The sequence below is a fragment of the Neofelis nebulosa genome, chromosome 13 (genome assembly GCF_028018385.1).
Source record: "Neofelis nebulosa isolate mNeoNeb1 chromosome 13, mNeoNeb1.pri, whole genome shotgun sequence".
Lineage (NCBI taxonomy): Eukaryota > Metazoa > Chordata > Mammalia > Carnivora > Felidae > Neofelis > Neofelis nebulosa.
Window position 1 is genome coordinate 36206133 of NC_080794.1, and position 20037 is coordinate 36226169.

The following is a 20037-nucleotide window of genomic DNA, read 5'->3' on the forward strand; positions in this document are numbered from 1 at the left end:
CAATTTATTTATTCTGTGACTGTTATTCTGTGTCCCTTTTTCTAGATAAAGAGTAGAGGCACAGCTTGGTGAAATAATTTGCCTGGCGTTGCACAGCAAGCTAGTGGCCTTCGTGGATGACCATTCAGAGTTCTTGTGTTTCCAGAGACAGTATGTAGGTTAAGTTGACATAAACAAAAGCTTGAGTATTATAATCATTAATATATATGCAGGTGTATATAGACAAAAAATGTACTTCTGTAAGCAAAAAGACACGGTGGGAAATAGTAATTATAACTATATTAAGTTTCTGTGCTGTTTCTATGTAGACCTGTTTACCTGTAGTCATGACCCATGCATACAATTTTAGTTTGTTATGATCTGTGCAGTACATCCAAGGTAGATTCTGCCAAGAACATAAATTAGGAGAAGGAAACCCTAGGGATAGCACTGGAGGGTAATGTGTTAAGAGATCCTCTGTCCATGAACATTTAGAATGAGGAATTGAAGGAATACTGAACACTGAGTCAGGAGGCTTGGGTTCTGACAAGCCTGTCTGGATGGGCCTGGGCATGCTGTTTCACTTGGGGGCTTCTGTTTTATAAAGTGCAATTGTAGGCTTTATCTCTAAAGTTCCCTTCAGCATTTAGATTGTATTCTTCCCTAGGGCTGGAGTATTGCATCAGGATCCAACCTGGGGTTTGTGCTGTTTGCAAGGCCCAAGGGACTGCCTCATCCTTTTTTCCAAGGAGATAGCACACCTTAGCCCACAGAGCCCTATAAAGCAGTGAGCCATTAGTGCTGTGAGGTGCTTATTCGTTGGGGACTGAGCCTAGGTTGTTTGTAGTAACCTAGAAGGACCTGGGACTGAGGCCAGGAGATGTAATTTCCGTGACCAACTAGTTGCCTACTCAAAAAGCTCACTAGGACCTATCCAAATACAGTATCATTCTGTCTTTGGAGTAGGAGAATATAGAAATATATCTCTTCTTAAGGAGATGTGTTTAAGGACTTGGAATCTAAGGACTCCCATTATCTTCTTACAGCAGTTGGCAAGAACATATATTCTTGCTGAAAGTAATTTTATAAATATTGGCGAGGAATGCCTTCATATCTTAATAGGCTTTTTAAAAATTGACATAGTTTGCATTTGCTGATTCTTTGCTCTCTCCCTAATGCTAATTATATTACTCTTTGTTCAGTGCTAAGAAAAGTTGAGGATATCTACGGGCATCTTTTGACATGGGTAACCTCTATTTTCTGGGTTAATTAGGAACTAGTATCACCAGAGGAAAAGCTGATCTGCATGATTATTTCTTCCATCATCCCCTTCATACACACTATCTATCTATCACTCTATTATTTTTTGAGTAGGACCCATGCCCAATGTGGGGCTTGAACTCCGGACCCTAAAACAGTTGCAGGCACTTCCGCATAAGTCAGCCAGGTGTCCCATATAACTATTTAGCCATCTGCTTAGATCATAGCCTTAACACCAGAAGATTCTTTATGATGATGGAAATCACGATACATCTTTGATGATGGTAGAGTCCTCTGGTCCTCCTCAGGTCCTGACCGGCACGGTCACTGCTGTGCAGGATTGAGGTTGTTGATAGCAACAGTGGGCTCTGGGGAATGGCCAGGAGCTATGAAGGAGTTGCAGATAAGCTGTGTTTCCATGGATAGCCCTCTAGGGAAGCCAGCACTTGCCTGATGTTAATGACCTTATACCGAAATCTAATTGCCAAGGATAGAAGTGTTTTCAGTAAACATTTGTCGAGCACCTGTCCTCCTCCTAAGCTTTCACACTCCTACTAGAACATTGCATGTAGATCTCTAACAGGCGCATAACTCAAACTAGTATCATTATCTTTATCTCAAAATCTCCTTTACCTTCTTCAGCTTCCCTTTCTCTTCTAGTCTGCCATGGTTTAATGGTGACACCACTTGCCCAGTCTCTCAAACATGAACTTGAAAAATTGGAATTACCTATATTCTTCCCACTCCTTACTTCTGTATGCCCTACTTACTTCCTGTATCTGTGAAATTAGAAAACCCTGTTTGTACTACCTCCAAAAAGCATTTTTAAATCTGGGCTGCTTTTTAGCCCCAATGTCATGACTGCAAACCCAGTTTATTTCTCCCCTAGACTGCTTCAGCTCCTCTTAACGAAAATTTGTGTCTCTGACCTCTGGCTTCCTTCTCCTCGTCTCCCATCAGGTTGTTTAAAAAAAAAAAAATTGCTCTCCTGATTAACAACCCATGCCTTTTGTTTGCTGCTGTTCTGCAATTTGCCTTTTTTTTACACTCAACATTATGTTCTGGAGAATTTTTAATGTGGTTTATTCAGATCTTTTTTTTAAATACTGCATAGTATGAATACATAAAGTGTGTGTATTATAGATTATTTAAACATTCCTCCATGAATGGACATTTGGGATATTAAATTTCATTGTTATAAAGAATACTGAAGTGAATGTCCTTGGACCTGTCTCTTTGATATGTAGATATCAAAAAGGGGAGTATCTGGGTCAAAGTAAGTATGTTTAAAACGTTAATAGGCAGTGACAAATCACTTTACAAAAATTGCCTGTCTATTTATATTCCCACTGTACATGGTTTTTTTTGTTTGTTTGTTTGTCTTTTGTTTTTAAGACCATTTCTAATCTTTCTAATCTGGACCTAGTGTACTTCTCCCAGTCTCCGTTCTCCAACTGACATGTTCACTCATGCACTTGGTCCCGGTCAGCCACTATCCAAGTGCTGTGTGGTGTGGCCTGTGCGCTGGGCACTCTGCTCTGTGTTGCGGACCTAGACGTGCTGAGACAGATGGGTCCCTGTCCTCATCTCTGCTCTTAGACCATGCCGAATGTTTTTTGCCATCCCTAGACTTTTTTTTTTTTTTTTTTTAATTTATTTTTGGGACAGAGAGAGACAGAGCATGAACGGGGGAGGGGCAGAGAGAGAGGGAGACACAGAATTGGAAACAGGCTCCAGGCTCCGAGCCATCAGCCCAGAGCCTGACGCGGGGCTCGAACTCACGGACCGCGAGATCGTGACCTGGCTGAAGTCGGACGCTTAACCGACTGCGCTACCCAGGCGCCCCCCTAGACTTTTTTTTAATGCTCTTGCAGCTGTCGCTCTCTCTTCCTGGTATGACTTCTTTTTTTTTTTTTCCTTTTAACTTTTTTGCCAAGAGAATTTTCTTTGATAGATCTTTTAAACCCTTTGAACCACATTTTCCCCACCTCCTCTTAGGTGAGTTCGATAGGCCTTCCTTAGTGGTCTCTCTTAGCACTTTACTTATATTCTTTCTGTAGTATTGATCCTAATGAGTTTGAATGATTTGTTCATGTATGCGTCAGCCTGTGTATGTTTGCGTGTGTGTACACACACACACACACACACACACACACACACACACACCTCTTTCCCATTAGATTGTAAGCTTAGTGAGGGCAAGACCTTGTGATGGTTACCATAATGCTTCCCCAGCTTAATGCCTTAAATACTGATGATCCTTTGCAAATGTTGAATAAGTGAATGAATAACAAACTATCAGATGAACTTGTTTTGTACAGGGCACTGTGGGGGCTTATAAATATGATTAAGATCTGATCAGCCTTCAAGGACCCAACCACGTAGTCAGGGAGATAAAAAACAGATGAGTAGACTGACTGCAGGGCACAGTGTGATAAGCTCTGTGTGGAGTCACAAGTGACTACCTGAGGAGAATTTAATGGGAGAGATGAATTTTCATGAGTGGGTCATGAAATTTTCAGGAGTTCAGATGAGAGGACTTTATTCTTGCTTGTGCCAGATATTGTGAGGGATACACATAATGATAAGAATTTAAGAGTTTCGTAGTCAGGGGGCACCCGGGTGGCTCTGTCTGTTAAATGTCTGACTCCTGATTTCAGCTCAGGTCATGATCTCATGGTTGGTCGGATCGAGTCCCACGTTGGGCTCCATGCTGATAGCACAGAGCCTGCTTGAGATTCTCCCTCCCCACCCCCCCCTTCTCTATCTCTTTTTTTCTCGAAGTAACTAAACCTTTAAAAATTTTTTTTAAAAAGTTATGAAAAGAGACTTTTGTAGTCAAGTTGGGCTTGAGAGCAGAGATTGGCAGACTGTGGCCTGTGGGCCAAATCGGGCCTGCCGCCTGTTTTGGTACAGTCCGTGAGCTAAGAATGACATTTTACATTTTTAAAATTGTTTTTACAAAAAGAATATTTTGTGATCTGTGAAAGGATATGCAATTCCAGTTTTAGCATCTGTAACGAACTCTTGCTGGAACAGCCGTGGTCACTCATTTCCCGCCCTCCGTGGTGGTGTCTGTGCTACCAACGGCAGAATGGAGTAGTTGTAACAGAGACTGGCTGACCTGTGACACCCGAACTGTTTCCTCTCTGGCCTTTTACAGAACGGTCTGCCCACCCCCTGCGTTAGCAGATGGGAGAGATTCCAATAAAGTAGAGAGGAAGAGAGAGCCCTTCGTATCCAGCGGATTCGTTTGAGTCAAGAGAGTGGGGCAATGAGCACTGCAGTTGTAGTGAAGCTTTAGAGCTGAAATGATGCAGCTGAACCATTTATTTTATAGACAAGGTAGAAGATCAAAACCCTTGTCAAAGTCCACCTGACTCGGAAGCAGAGCTTTGAGGACTGTAGAGCATGATAAGAGTATTGCCGGGGTGGGGCCAGGTCATGAATGGCTTTGCCCTTGAAGAAGGAGGGCCGCAGAACAGAAGTCCCTTCTCTCTCTGAATGTAATGTTCCTTTTTTCCCCCTTGCATTTCTAGAAGGCTTTTGAGCCCTACCTTGAGATCTTGGAAGTATATTCCACAAAGGCCAAGAATTATGTAAATGGACATTGTACTAAGTATGAGCCCTGGCAGCTGATTGCCTGCAGTGTCGTGAGCACCCTGCTGATAGTCTGGGTATACGGCTTCGTCTTCCAGCCAGAGAGTAAGTATACCGCCCCCTCCCGTCTGGAAAGGTAGAGTGGAGTTTCACCAGCTTTAGAACTCATGGCTGATGGATTGGACTAATTTCTTGCCTTTGGTTTGGTTCTGATTTTTAAAATCTGTTTAGATAGGAAGTGGGGCATTGTCTTCTGACTGTAAAATTATAATAAGGTTGTCTACATAAAGTTATAATAGCTACTCGAATGTAACTAGTACTACTTTTGTTGATTTTTCTGGATCTGCAGCTTACATAAAAAGTCCTGAGAAATCAGTTGTTGTAAGGATCCACAGGTATCTCAAAGTATGGCTTAAGCCTTTCTCATGTTTAGTTTCTTGCCTGGAACATAATTGTATTGCCAAGAGTTCCCCAAGCACGAATTTATTACTTTCATTTTAGGCCATCCTTTCACTACAGATTGTGTGAAATTGGGACAGCCCTGTTGCAGTGACCATTTGAATGTCTGCTGTGTGCCAGGCACCGTGCTAGAGTCCGGGGATAGCGACACAGGTTATACAGGGTCCCTGTCCTCTTGGAGTTGAACTTCTGATGTCAGGGGGCAGACAGCACACTTTGAGCTTCCTGGGTAGTGACTCAGGGAGCCTAAGGGACATAGTGAAGAGGAGGTCCCTTCTTGGGAGTGCAGGAAAGGTGAGAAGTGACGTGTTTGCAGATCCGCCATCCTTCCTAGGGTCGCACCCACCCTTCCTCCCCGGCCAAACCTGGTTGCGCGTTCCCTCCTTGTGGATTGTTTCCTCCTGCAGGTTGTGCTTGGTGAGTGAAGTAGGAGTGGTGGGTGTTTCTGTAACACTCCTCTGCGCCCCGTCCCCACCCGTAGCAGCGGGCGCCTGAATTAATGGGATTAAAAAACCCAATAACATTGAAGAGGACTGCTTGTCATTTCTCACTTGTTTAAAATTTCCAGGACCCTTTGCTTCCCTGATAACATCTGTTTCAAGGGGCTCCTTCACTGTACTTTGTCTGCTTTCCTCTCCTTTCCCCGGGAGAGTTGATGTAGAAGCCACACTCTGTCTTACCTGCTTACCCTGCAGAGAGCCACTGAGCTGTTCCAGTAACAGTGAAGGGTTATGGCGTAGTAAACATTGCACTTAAAGTGGAAACGAGGGTTGATTGCCCTGTCTCAATTGTAGTTCACTCCAGCTTTCAAAACCCTGCCCTCAGTTTCGGCTCCTGGTCCTTGTAAGATTTTCCCTTAAACTCTGGTGTATGGGACTGGCTAACCCTTCTGCCACATCTGCTCCGTGGCTTGGAAGGGGACACACAGAGACACAAGGCCCTGTGTCTTTCTGCTCAGGCTTAGCCTGTCCAGGGAAGCATTCTGTTCAGTGGTGCCCACCATCTTGTCCTTCCAGGTGAAGCAGTCTGTTGCAGAGGACTCTAAGGAGTAGCAATAAATATACTTCCCTTTCTTTCTTTTTTACTGTGATTAAAATGTATGTGACGTACAATTTACTATTCTGTGCATTTTCAAGTACATTCAGTTTGTGGCACAACCGCTCCTGCCATCCATCTCCAAAACTTTCTCAGTACCCTGAACTGAAACCCTGGCCCCATTAAATGATAAGCCCCCATTAGCATGTTTCCCCCCAGCTCGTACCAGCCGCCACTCTAAGTACTTCTCCTTTTAAGGTGGTGCATTTGTATAAAGCAACATAAGGTTAGAAGTCTTGAGATTTATATTTCTTTGAGATTTATATTTCTTTGCTCTGATGAGTATGAGCTTCAGGCATTGACTTCCGGCTTTACTTCTGCGGGCCACGGTGCCTACTTGCATTTTGCTCACCTGGTGGGAGAAGCATGGCCGTCTTAGGTCCTGGTACTTACCTGCCTTTAATGTCGCAAACAGAATATGCTGGCCTCTGTGCACTCTGTGAGAAAATTACTAGTAGCGGTGTGTTTGTGGTATGTGCCATGTAAATCTTTGTAAGTCCAACTCCACATTATTTGAGTTATTTTTTAAAAAATTTAAGTAGGCTCCATGCCCAAGGTGGGGCTTGAACTCACGACCCTGAGATCAAGAGTCACATGCTCCCCTGACCAAGATACCCAGGTACCCCTTAAGTCATTTTTTTTAACTTTATTTATATATTTTTTAATGTTTATTTATTTATTTGAATTTTTTTTAATGTTTATTTTTGACAGAGAGAGAGAGAGAGAGAGGGAACGAGCATGAGTGGGGGAGGGGCAGAGAGAGAGGGAGACACAATGGAAGCAGGCTCCAGGCTCTGAGCTGTCAGCACAGAGCCCGACGTGGGGCTCGAACTCACAGACCATGAGATCATGACCTGAGCTGAAGTCAGACACTCAACCATCTGAGCCACTCAGGCACCCCATAAGTCGTTTTTAATAACATGTTTTTCTTATTACGAAAGTAGTACGTGTCCACTGCAGAAAAGTAGGCAATACCAATAAGCCATGAGAACAAAATGAAAATCTTGCTTCCTAGAGCTACCCACTATTTACATATGTCTTTTTCTACATTTAAATCCAGTTGAACCATACAAAATCTCTTTTGTAGGTCAAAAGTTTTGAATGTCAACAATTTCATATAGTTTCACACACAACACACTTTTTATTTTGTAACTTCTAACTTGAATTTTAGACACAGATCAAAATGTCTTCTCTCTAGAGGTTGGAGATAGTCTTGATAAAATTGCCGTTTTTTCAGTACCTTGCTCATGTAGGGGAATTGTGCTTACCACTGAACAGTCGAGTTATTTTTAGCATATTGCCCCAGAGGAGTCTAAAGTCTGGACTAGAGATAAATTCTGCTGATCTTCAAACTCTGAATACACTTCTGAGAGGAGAGGATAATTCTGGAACACAGGATGGACGCTGCTACAGATAAGAACAGGAGGCTGTAGGAAGATGGGGGTGGGAGTGTGGGCAGGGGTCAGCAGCCCTCTACGGTGTTATCTCTTCCCTAATTCTGCTCTGTGATTATCAGCTCATATCGCTATAACTTAATGTTGATTTAACTGTGGGGTTGTCCATAGTTCATGACTAGGAATCAGAGTTATGTGGTGGGAGGAGGTCATAACACTCCCAGTTTCTAGCCTTGGCACCTTAACTAACACCCATAAGCTCTCTCAGCCTGTTTCCTCACAGTAAAATGGGCAGAAGTACTACCCGCCTTCCTTAGTCATAGGGTAATATGAGTATCGAGAGGCATAATTTGAAAGGAATCTGTAAGCTGCAAGGAGCCATACGTTGTTGTCCTTGCATTGGCACTTACTATTTTTTTACCTTAAAACACTATAATTACTTTTCTTTATGTACCTCTGGGGACTTTTACTTTTGAGATTATCTTTTCAGGTCATGACCACATGATCTTTTCATTTCTAATTTCTCCATCTCCGATCTTACATTTCTGTTCTTTCTACCTGTACTGTTAAATCGCACGCAGAGTTGACTCTGTCCTCCCCGACCCAGCCACATTACTGTACTTCTGCTCAAGGGACTCCTTTTTGCTGAGTTTTAGACCTCTTTCTGCCCCATTAGTTATTTATTTCATCTGTTAAATAAGGGAATTGTTCTGAATTTTTACAGCTTTAATACAGTTAGAAATATCAAATAACAAGCAGCTTAAACGTCCAACGCTAAATTTACATGCATTTGATGGGCTGTTACAGTAGTTTTTAAAACTATGTTTAGGAAGCGTTCTTCACGTAGAAAATTCTGTAATCGAGAAGAGGGCACGGCGTTGTACATGCTCTAGGATCACAGCTGTGTACCTCAGTGTGTAGACCTTAAGAGTGGAAGGAAGTACAGTAAAACCTTGGTGTGCGAGCATAATTTGTTCCAGAAGCATGCTTGTAATCCAAAGCACTTGTATATCAAAGTGAATTTCCCCATAAGAAATAATGGAAGCTCAGATGATTCGTTCCACAATCCAAAAATATTCATATAAAAGTGAGTATAGTACTGTAATATAATACAAAATAGAAAAATAAGCAGCCTGCACGTTAGAAAACCTTCGTGACTGGTGTGCGGGAGACAAGAGAGAGGAGGGTTATTGTGTAGGACAGCTTTCACTATCACTAACAGATCACTGCTATCTGTTGACTCAATGGAATCTTTCTTTTTGTGCAATTTTAACAAGGAACCTATGCAATGACCTAGAATAAAGCAGAGCATTCCTAAGCTCACTCTTGTAGGGAAAAGCAAAGGGCCGTCCATAGGTGCTTTGAAGTGACAAAAAATACACTAGTGCCAGTTGTGGGCACCTTTGAATGGTCTGAAAAATCACCGATTTCTGCCAAACACTGCGGCCTGAGACCGTGCATCCGAGCATGGGAGATGATTACCCGCAATCCTGCAGAGAGAGAAAGAGAGAGGAAAGAACCATTGGTTCAGTTGTGATCATGTGACGTTGGGCGTCATGTACTGCTCGTATTGCAAGACATCGCTTGTTTATCAAGTTAAAATTGATTAGAAATGTTTGCTCGTCTTGTGGAACACTCGCAGAACAAGTTACTTGCAATCCAAGGTTTTACTGTCTTCCAAAGTGTAAACAAAATAGCAACTACAAACAAGTGATTTCAATCCCTTTGTCTTCTTACTCAGTCTCAGACTCAGTTACCTGCTTTGCTCCAGGCATTGACAGAGTATTGGCTCCAGTGCTGGGCCACAGAGGGCAAGGTGGAAAGACAGGCCTGCAACCCAAGCAAAACAACTAGTAAAGATGCAAGGTGTCCTGTCATCAGTGCTGACAGAAGGCACAGATGTAGTCTATGCTTGTCAGAGAGAGTTCCCCTGGCCGGGGAAGTTGGAATGCCCACATCTAGAAATGTAGCAGAAGTTCATATTCATTTCCTGCCTGCACAGAAGCTAGGTCTAGGTTCCTTAGAGACTCATTTGGGATACCTGAGAATTCCTGCTGTGCATAGAGTCCTGGGTGTCTAGGGCTAGGAAAATTGAGGCTTCAGTGTATTTATTTATTTTTTAATGTTTATTTTTGAGAGAGCGAGAGAGACAGAGGCAGAGTGTGAGCAGGGGAGGGGCAGAGAGAGAGGGAGACCCAGAATCTGAAGCAGGCTCCAGGCTCTGAGCTGTCAGCACAGAGCCCGATGTGGGGCTCGAACTCACGAAACGTGAGATCATGACCTGAGCCAAAGTTGGACACTTAATCGACTAAGCCACCCACGTGCCCCTTGCTTCAGTTGAAGTCCGTGCTCCATCACTGATGTGATCTGTGGCCTTGAGCAAGTTATTAATGCTTGATCCTTAGTTGCCTTTGGATGGTAGGCAATGCTTTCTGTATTGAATCTGAATTCATTGAAAGTTATGATGGTCTGTTTAGATGCCATGCACTTACAGTTATTATAACGGACAGGATCAGAATTCCCTATTTGTCCTGTACTCTGCCTGACAGGGAGTCCGATTGGTGTCCGTGATACTGAAGCCCTTTTTAGGTCCAAAAAATGTTGAAATGCTGTCAGGGTGTATGTTGAATGAGAGACTGGAGCATAGGTCCTGAAGAAAAAGCGTGGCTTGGTCATTTGTTTTGGGGAAGGGAAGAGAGCTTTTGGGCATCTGAAACCTCGGGAAGGTCACCAGCTCTGAAATGATGTTATTCGACCCAGCATTCTGTTTCTGGGAATTTATGCTCTAGGCACGCGCTGAGGTGTGCAGTACCTGTTGCAAAGTTCTTGTTTCACTGTGGTTGGTCATAGGAAATACTAGAAATAACCTAACTGTCCACCAGGAAGGAGCAGGTTAAATCAGTTATGATACATCCATATGGTGGAATATTTTAGAGCTACAAAAATGAGTGAGGAAGCTCTGAGCTTTAAGAGAATATTCCTAAGTAGAAAAACAAGGTCTAATACAGTTACTAGAGTATGCTACCTTATGTTTAAAAGGTGAGACAAATAAGATTTTATTTTTATTATTGCTTGTATAAGCATAAAGAAAGAAAAGAAAAAAACTCTAGGTAGGTATTGTAGAAATGAATAGTAGTAGTGTTTCCCTGAGGGTAGGATGAAAGTCTAGGGAACCGATAAGAGGGAAACTTTTAACTCTGTGTGTGTTTGTTAATTTAAATAACTTTTTGAACCATGTAAATTATATTACTTATTTGAAAATTTAAATGTCAGAGCTTTTTTTTTTTTTTTTACAAAGGAAAGAAACTACGTTTACAATCGGAAGGCAGGTGAGATCGCAGAAGGCACGCGGAACAGTTCATATATTATGGCTAGTAGGTTTCATCCATGCAAACTTAGGTGGGTAACGGAGCCAATTGTATCTTTTAGGTTTATGGTCAAGGTTTAAAAAGAGATGTTTTAAGCTCATCAGGAAGATGCCTATTATTGGTCGCAAGGTAAGTGGAATCTGTACAGATCTTCTCCCCTACTGCCACCCCCATAATCATTTCCTCTTTCTTCTATTTACCGAACCTAGTGTGAATTCCCAAGGGTGAGGGTGATTCCGTTCCCCACCTCCAAGGAACATCTGACAATGTTTGAAGACCTTTCTGGTTTTCACGGCTGGAGGGGAGTGCTATTGGCATGTAGTGGAGAGTGGCCGGGGGTGCTGCTAAATATCCTACAGTCCCCCACAGAAAATTATCTGCTCCAAATGTCAGAAGTGCCGAGGTTCAGAAATCCGACTTAACCCTTTCTCGAGCATATTGACCAAAGGAGAAAGGCCATGTCTGTTAAGGAAGAACTTGAAATTAGAGAACCTGACAGAAGTGGCTTTAGAGCAACATCTGGCCGTGCTGACTTTAGGTATATATCTGGGGTTGGGTGCTTACTTGGTTTAGACCAGGGTCGGCAGACTTTCTCCGTAAAGGACTAGATAGATAGGAGAGGTCTAGACTTTGCAGGCCATCCCGTGTCTTTCTGAACTCTTCAAGTCCGCCCCTGCAGCGGGAAAGCAGCACAGGGTGATGGGTAAAGGGATGAGCTTGGCTGTGTTCCAGTGAAACTATCTTGACGAAACAGGCCGGGGTCAGATTTGGGCCGTAATTTGCTGACAGGGTTAGAAACTTAGCACTGTTCTCTTGCTCTTTGTACCTGTCTGCGATATAGTAGGTTCCCTTCACTGTGTCCTCTCTCCCCTCACCCACGCTGAGGATAAAGACTGTCACCTCGGCACCCTTCCCTCAGGTTCCTTATCACAGAAGAAGATAACAGTGCAGGCCCTGGGCATGCTCGGAAGAAGGCACATGAGTCCCGAATGTCGTCATCTCTCCCAGGGTCCTGCCTGCCCCTCAGCTTTCCTTCAAGCTTCCTTTCACTTTTGGCTCTCAGTTCCCTTTCCCTTTTCCCCTGTCCTGACCAAGCCAGAAAAGATGTCAGTCATCTTTAACGTTTGACCAAAATTCATTCAGACCCCTGTGCTAACTCTCCCATAACTATGTATTTATTTTCAGGTGCATTTCCTATAGGGGAAGTAGAAGCAGTTATTGGAGGTAGAAAAGGGGAATGGGAGTGGATAGGCTTTGATCTGACTCCAAATCACCGTAAGCCCTAAAAGGAAATCTCCTTGAGTCCTGCTAGAGTTAAGGGATAGGGGGAGGGTGGACTGGATCTCGAAGGATACTAGCATTTTCCCTCCTCACTCCCTGGATTTGTCTGCTCTTTTTCTTCACACATTTCTCCTTCAGTTTCAGATTTTGAGACAAATAAATTCCAGGCACTATTATTAAATTCATAAAATAGCAACTGGAAGGCACTTAAAACCCATATAATCACCTTTCGTTTTTTAGAACCAGATTTTGAGGCTCAGAGGCAAAAGCTCTTTGTTTCGAGTGAGCGTGTGTATCCTTGTGTCATTCATTCCCGTAAATTCACTTACTCAACATACAATTCGTGAGCACATGCTCTGTCAGATACTACTCTGGATGCTGGGGATATAGAGGGGAACAAGACCAAGTCCTTGCTCTGTGGAGCTTAGATTTTTGTAGGAAAATCAGAAAATAGGTAAACACATAAGAATTTCATTTTTTAAAAAAGTTTATTTATTTTGAAAGAGACAGTGCAAGCGGGGGAGGCGCAGAGAGAGAGACAGACAGACAGACAGAGGATCCCAGGCAGGCTCGATGCTGTCAGCACAGAGCCCAACACAGGACTCGAGCTCACGAAACCTCGACATTACGACCTGAGCCGAAACCAAGAGTCAGATGCTTAACCAACTGAGCCAGCTAGGCACCCCAAGAATTTCATTTTGAAATAAATGTTGTGAAGAAATTAAAATGTAATGGAGGTTCTGAGGCAGGAATTGAGGGGGGGGTGCTTTCTAATATAACTCATTATCATTTTTTGTCTCTCTTATTACAACAGCATAGTCTGTGCGTGGAAACTCAGCTTTTTTTTTTTTTAATGTTTATTTATTTAGAGAGAGAAAACACAAGTGGGGGAGGGGCAGAGAGGGAGGGAGACAGAATCTCAGGCAGGCTCCACGCTGTCAGCACAAGAGCCCGACTCAGGGCTCGAACTCACGAGCTGTGAGATCATGCCCTGAGCTGAAATCAAGAGTCAGACACGGAACCGACTGAGCCGCCCAAGCGCCCCCAAGGCCCAGCTTTCATAGTTTGCTCCTGTTGCACGCTCTCCATTTATGCGGCATAATTCTTCACGTACATCTTTAAAAATATTTTCGCTTCCGTCACACGCCTCACGTCCATCATGTGCCCGAGAGTGTGGCCTCCGCTGTCTGCTGGCGCTCGCTCGCGAGGCGGTCGCAGGCATGTTTCAAAGGTGCGGCTTTCCCTGTGGTTTCACTGGGGGCCACGTCTAAGGAGGTGCTCTTGTGTTGGAATCATCCGAGGCTACAGATGGGAAAATCTAAATGTTTGCAGTCAGATCGTGGGGCTGACACTTTCACCAGTGTGTTGCTGAAACCTTCTCGCTGTCACACACACAAATTGTGACATGTAGCCCTTTTTCCAGATCTAGCGCCCGACAGTCTCTTAGCACAGATAGCAGCCCCTGCTCTGTTTTGTTTTGTTTTTTTAAACCCTGTTTCTCCTCCCCACCCCTCAGCACGCCCCCAGCACTTTTCACTACCTGACCTTCATTTTCGGTCTCTGCTGCTAAAGATAAGCCTCATGAGAACAGGAGTTATTTTCACTTGTACTGCCTCCCTTATTTTGTCCACTGCGTATCCCTGGCCCATAGTAGTAGTTCAACAAAGTAGTTCACAGGCTGTTGCGGTGAGGATGAAGAGAAAATAGCCATAGTTGATGAACTGTAGCAGAAAGGACCCCAGCCCCTCCTAGCACTCGAGGGCCAAACAGGACAGGCGGTGGACAACCTGAGGAGGTAGAGCGCAGTCCCCCTGGCATTCTACCAGGGATGTCTTGTGCACGCACATGAGAAGTTGTGGAGGGCCTCCGGGTTCTGGGTGTGCCCCGCGTGTGTCTGTCTGTTCAAGGAGCTCATCACCTCCTCGAGTACTAGGATCCCTCTTACCGCTTGGCTTATTTTCTGGTGGCTGTTTGTGACTCTACCTCTGTTTCTTTAGCACACACATTGTAGGTGTTGCCAGGACAGGAATAAGGTCCAAGTACTGCTCTCAGAGAGGTGCCGACCCTGGCCAACGCGAAGCGTTCACGTTTACGCGCTCGCCACGTAAAGCAGTGGTGAGGTGAGCACGGCAGAGGAAAGGTGTGGGGAATTGGATGCATCTTTGACTTTCAGAGAGAAAGATGACGTTTAGTCTTCCAAGAGACATTCCAGAAAACAGCAGGTAGTCAGAGTGTCACCATATCTTGTTAAGAACAAGATGCCGTCGTCCCCGTTTTGCACGCTCGTGTCATGCCCGGCCTTGAGCGGCTGACTTGGTCTCTGCTCACCACACTGTATCCTTCCATCTCCGTGTTAACTTTCTCTCCCTTATCTTTGGAGATCCAAGATAACTTGAACAAGACCAAGGATGATATTAGCAAGAATATGTCGTTCCTGAAAGTGGACAAAGACTATGTGAAAGCCCTGCCCGTTCAAGGTCTGAGCTCGTCGGCGGTTCTGGAGAAACTCAAGGAATACAGCTCTATGGGTATGATTCTCGGCAAATGCGAGCTGTTGACTTCCTTAACGTGGCTGGTCTGGTCATCGTTTCATGATTGTACAGGTTAAGAACAGTTCACCCTTGGAACTTAGATGCTCGTGAGGCCCCGTCTCAGAGGCTGAATTTCTTTCTTTCTTTTTTTTTTTTTAAAGTTTATTTTTTTTTTTGACAGAGAGAGAGACAGAGCATGAGTGGGGGAGGGGCAGAGAGAGAGAGGGAGACACAGAATCCAAAGCAGGCTCCAGGCTCTGAGCTGTCAGCGCAGAGCCCGATGCGGGGCTCGAACTCACGGACTGCGAGATCACGACCTGAGCCGGAGTCAGACACTCAACTGACTGAGCCACCCAGGTGCCCCTGAATTTCTTTTTTTAAAAAATTATATGTAAATTCATCCTTCATCCATAAAGCAAAACAGTCTCCTGAGACAGTGGAACTTGGTCCCATTTCCTTTGGTAAGCCTGAATAAAATAAGTACATTTGTCTTTTAAAAAAAGCAATGAAAATGAAATACGGATCCATTATAGAAATTGTGAAATCTGCACAAAGGCACAAAAGAAAATAAAAAGTGACTCTAATTCTATCATCCAAGATAAACACAGATGAGATCCACATATAAGTCAGAGGTGTCAGTGTTTTTGTGTAACACAAACACATGTACACATACATGTACACGCATGAGTGTATAATATATATATTATATATATTATTATAAATATATATATATTATAAATATATATATATATTATAATTATATATATAATATATATATAATTATATATATTATATATATAATTATATATATATTATATATATTATAAATATATATATAATATATATAATTATATATATATTATATATATTATAAATATATTTATAATATATATAATATTATATTATATATTATATATTATAAATATATATATATAATATATATAATATTATATTATATATATTATATATATATAATATACCGAGTAGCTCAGTGTTTAAGAGTGTAGCCCACGGAGTCAGCCTGGATTCCCACTCTGGTTAGGCCACTTAAATATGGTCTTGGGTGCGTTACTTGACCTGTGTCTCAGTCTCTGTCCTTCTACAGTAGGGATCATGATAATAGAACTTACTTGAATAATCATAGAGCTCAAACAGGATGATACAAGTAAATGTATAGTAACTGGCATATAGTAAGTACTCAATAAATGTTAACTTACGAATACAAATACATGTTTGTTACAGATTAAGATCATATTACAAATATTTTAAAAAATAAGCTTTCTGGTTTGTCATCATTTTAGATTTAAAGAGAACTTGCAAATGTCATACATACAGAGATTTCCCATACGCCCCTCACCCTGCTTCTCCTGATGTTAACACCTAAACCCACCACGTTAACACTGGTTAAAACAGTAGTTAACTAAACTGCAAATTCTGTTCCTGTTTCACCAGCTTTTCCTCTAGTGTCCAGGATACCACACTGCATTTCAACAAACACACTTAAAATTTTCTACATGACGTGTTGAGTTTTTGACATCAGATTGTATAAAATTAGATGCAGTCCAGGATTTACAGGTGATGGAAAGCAGGGATCGGCACTCTGAGACCTTTGTATTAAAAGTTTCCATGATTATGAGGGCAGATTGCTGCCACTGTATTTCCTTCCTTTCCATTTTTTACTCATTGTCCATTGCCATATTCTGTAGCACAGGTAAAATGACAGGAAATGAAACCATGTATCCTATTTTCGAAAGGCTGGTGGCCTCTAATCTGAAGACATGCATAATACAGTCAGTCCAGTGTCCTTTAAGGAAGAGGGAAAGTCACACTGGCAGCAAGCCAGAGTTTGGCAGATGAGCTGAGAGTGAGGACGTTCACTGCTCAGTCTTCTCTCTTGTGGGAGCTGAAGATCTTGGCTTGATAGAGCCCGTGGCTACAGTTTTCAGTCCGTGCCTCTCTGTAATTGCCTTCTCACTGTGCACTTTCAGTAGGGCACAGCCGTCCTGTAGCGAAAGGACCTGGGATAGCCACGCTGGCAGATTTGTTGATAACAATGTAGGCTGCCTTTGGAGAAGCACGTCAGACAGGAAGTGGAAAGTTAGACCTCACGTTCTGGTCAGGAACCTTTCTTCTGAGCTTGATCCCGGTGTTGACCACGTTCTTGATGCTGAGCGCTACTACATGTGTTGCTAGAAGGATGTGGCTAATTGTTGGGGGAGTGGGTTCCAGGCTCGTGCGAAGGAGGGGACACTGAGACCAGGGGCCGATGGTACATGCATCATCATGGTTTGTCTGGTCAGGGATTCAGTTCCCGGACTCCAACTCTGATGAGAGTGTACTGCCAGTTCATACTTTCTGCCAACTCTGCTCGTAACGCTCCTCACACTTCTTTGACTGGGTAGGAAGGGAGAGAAGAAGGAACCTCTTGCAGAAAAAAGTCAAGTTAGTCATACAGAGACCAGAAAATGAGTAGAAGTAAAGGAAAGTTTTTCTCCTTTATTTTATTTATTTATTTTTTTTAATTTTTTTTTTTTTTAAGTTTATTTATTTTTGAGACAGAGAGAGACAGAGCATGAACGGGGGAGGGTCAGAGAGAGAGGGAGACACAGAATCGGAAGCAGGCTCCAGGCTCTGAGCCGTCAGCCCAGAGCCCGACGCGGGGCTCGAACTCACAGACCGCGAGATCGTGACCTGAGCCGAAGTCGGACGCTTAACCGACTGAGCCACCCAGGCGCCCCAAAATTTTTCTCCTTTAGAAGATAGTTGGGGCTGATGACAGCGTCTTCGTTGGACTATACATTTTTTTAATGTTTATTTATTTTTGAGAGAGAGCATGTACAAGGGGAGGGGCAAAGGGAAGGGAGACACAGAACTCGAAGCAGGTTCCACACTCTGCGCTGTCAGCACCAGAGCTGGATGCAGGACTCGAACCCACAAACTGATATCATGACCTGGGCCATAGTCAGATGCTCAACCGACCGAGCCACCCAGGTGCCCCTGGACTATCTGTATTATACCTGGGTGCTGTGAATATCTTTTCACACCGTTGTTGATAGTAACGGAAGATCTTTCATCTTTATTTTGCTGCGCTAGCTCTTTATTGGAATGCTTTTTCTTGATTTATAAGAACACCTTTGAGTTTCCACTCAGACTTTGGGGTTTCTTTTGTGCCAGTGGGGTTAACTTCTTATTTCTTCCTTATTAGAACCTGAGTGTAGGGGCGCCTGGGTGGCTCAGTCGGTTGAGCATCGGACTTCGGCTCAGGTCATGATCTCACAGTCTGTGAGTTCAAGCCCCACGTCGGGCTCTGTGCTGACAGCTCAGAGCCTGGAGCCTGCTTCAGATTCTGTGTCTCCCTCTCTCTCTGCCCCTACCCCACTTGTGCTCTCTCTCTGTCAAAAATAAATAAATATTAAAAAAAATTTTTTTTTAAATAAAAAAAAAAAAGAACCTAAGTGTCTTCCCAAAAGTTCCTGTTTACTGACTCACTGGTCTTAACTTTCTCTACAGATGTCTTCTGGCAAGAAGGGAAGGCGTCCGGAGCTGTGTACAGTGGGGAGGAAGAGCTCACCGAACTCCTCGTGAAGGTGAGTGCCAGTCAGTTTCTCTCCTTAGTTGGGTAATTAAAATATTACGTAGGGGCGCCTGGGTGGCTCAGTTGGCTAAGCATCCGACTTCCACTCGGTTATGATCTCATGGTTCGTGGGTTTGAGCCTTGTGTTGGGGCTCTGTGCTGACAGCTCAGAGCCTGGAGCCTGCTTCGGATTCTGTGTCTCCCTCTCTCTCTGCCCCTCCCCTGCTCATGCACTTACTCTCTCTCTCTCTCTCTCTGAAAAATAAATAAACATTAAAAAAATACTTAAGGAAAGCTTATTGTTAAAAATAACTTCAGAGAGTCTCTCTTTACCCACACATAGGTGAATATGAATCGTACTGTTAGAGATCTCTTCAGTCTGTAAAAAAGTACAATATGACCTATGTTTTTAGGTTTATACATGCCCTGTGTAGAAGGCAGATTACTAGGGAAGGTAGTCCCCCATCATTTGAGGTTATTAATGACCAGACATATTTTGTTTGCTAAGAAGGGATGAGGAACAGAAATTTGGTCATCATTTCCTATACTACCCACATCTCAAATCAGATGATCTGAGAATGAGCAGTAGGCTCACTCATGATTCAGATAATTCTTGTTTTCTGTTGACTTTAGAGTTGCCTATAGCTTCTTCCTTTTCTAATCACATTTATTTCTTAAACCCTACTTTGTCATATAAAATTGGCATGGGCCTTATAGTCTCTAAGGTCTTTGTGTTTGATTATAATAACTATGAAACTGCTCATACCTTACTAAATATTACAGGTTTTGCTCTGCTATGTCTTGACATAGTGCTCTGATCTTATTCTCTGCTTAAAAATCTTTCAGTGGAGAGGTGCCTGCGTGGCTCAGTCAATTAAGTGTCTGACTCTTGGTTTTGGCTCAGGTCATGATCTCACCACCATGAGACCGAGCCCTACTTTGGGCTTCACGCTGAGTGTGGAGCCTACTCGGGATTTTCTCTCTCTCTCTCTCTCTCTCCCTCCCTCTCTCCCTTCCTCCCTCTCCCCAAAACAAACACACAAAACAAAAACAAAACCACAAAAAAATAAAAAAATAAAAAAACTTTCAGTGGCTCCCCACTACCTACAGGATAAAACCCGAGCTGCTTTTGTAGCAGAAGATGTAAGCCCCGTCACGAGCCAGCTTTCTACCTGTATTTTTAACCACTTTGTTACTTTCCCACATAAACTTAAACTTTCGCCTTTTCTCTTTGCGGCAGGCACATAGCTCACTCATACCACGTTTTCCTCCCCTTCACTCCGCCTGTTCTAAATGATGAATTCCTATTGATCTGTCACATTCCTAGTAATTCCACTCTACAGACACCTCAGACCCCTGGGGATGTTTGTTATTCCCCCCTTAGGGCCCCTTCCTTCGCTTGCACGCTTCTGGTACTGCACTGACCACAATAGCTGGTTTGTGCTGGATCCCCTCCTAAGTGCTTTGCATGCGTGTTATGTTATTTACTCATCGCT

General features: G+C 43.3%; 1 protein-coding gene across 1 annotated transcript in view; it reads left to right on the forward strand.

Moving 5' to 3' along the window:
- The window catches only part of SGPL1 (sphingosine-1-phosphate lyase 1), a 75840-nt gene that overhangs the window by 36884 nt on the left and 18919 nt on the right, over positions 1-20037 (forward strand). Inside the window, 4 exon segments of the mRNA XM_058696597.1 lie at positions 4779-4944; positions 11217-11284; positions 14817-14964; positions 18478-18554. Coding sequence (XP_058552580.1) covers positions 4779-4944; positions 11217-11284; positions 14817-14964; positions 18478-18554 — 459 coding nt within the window.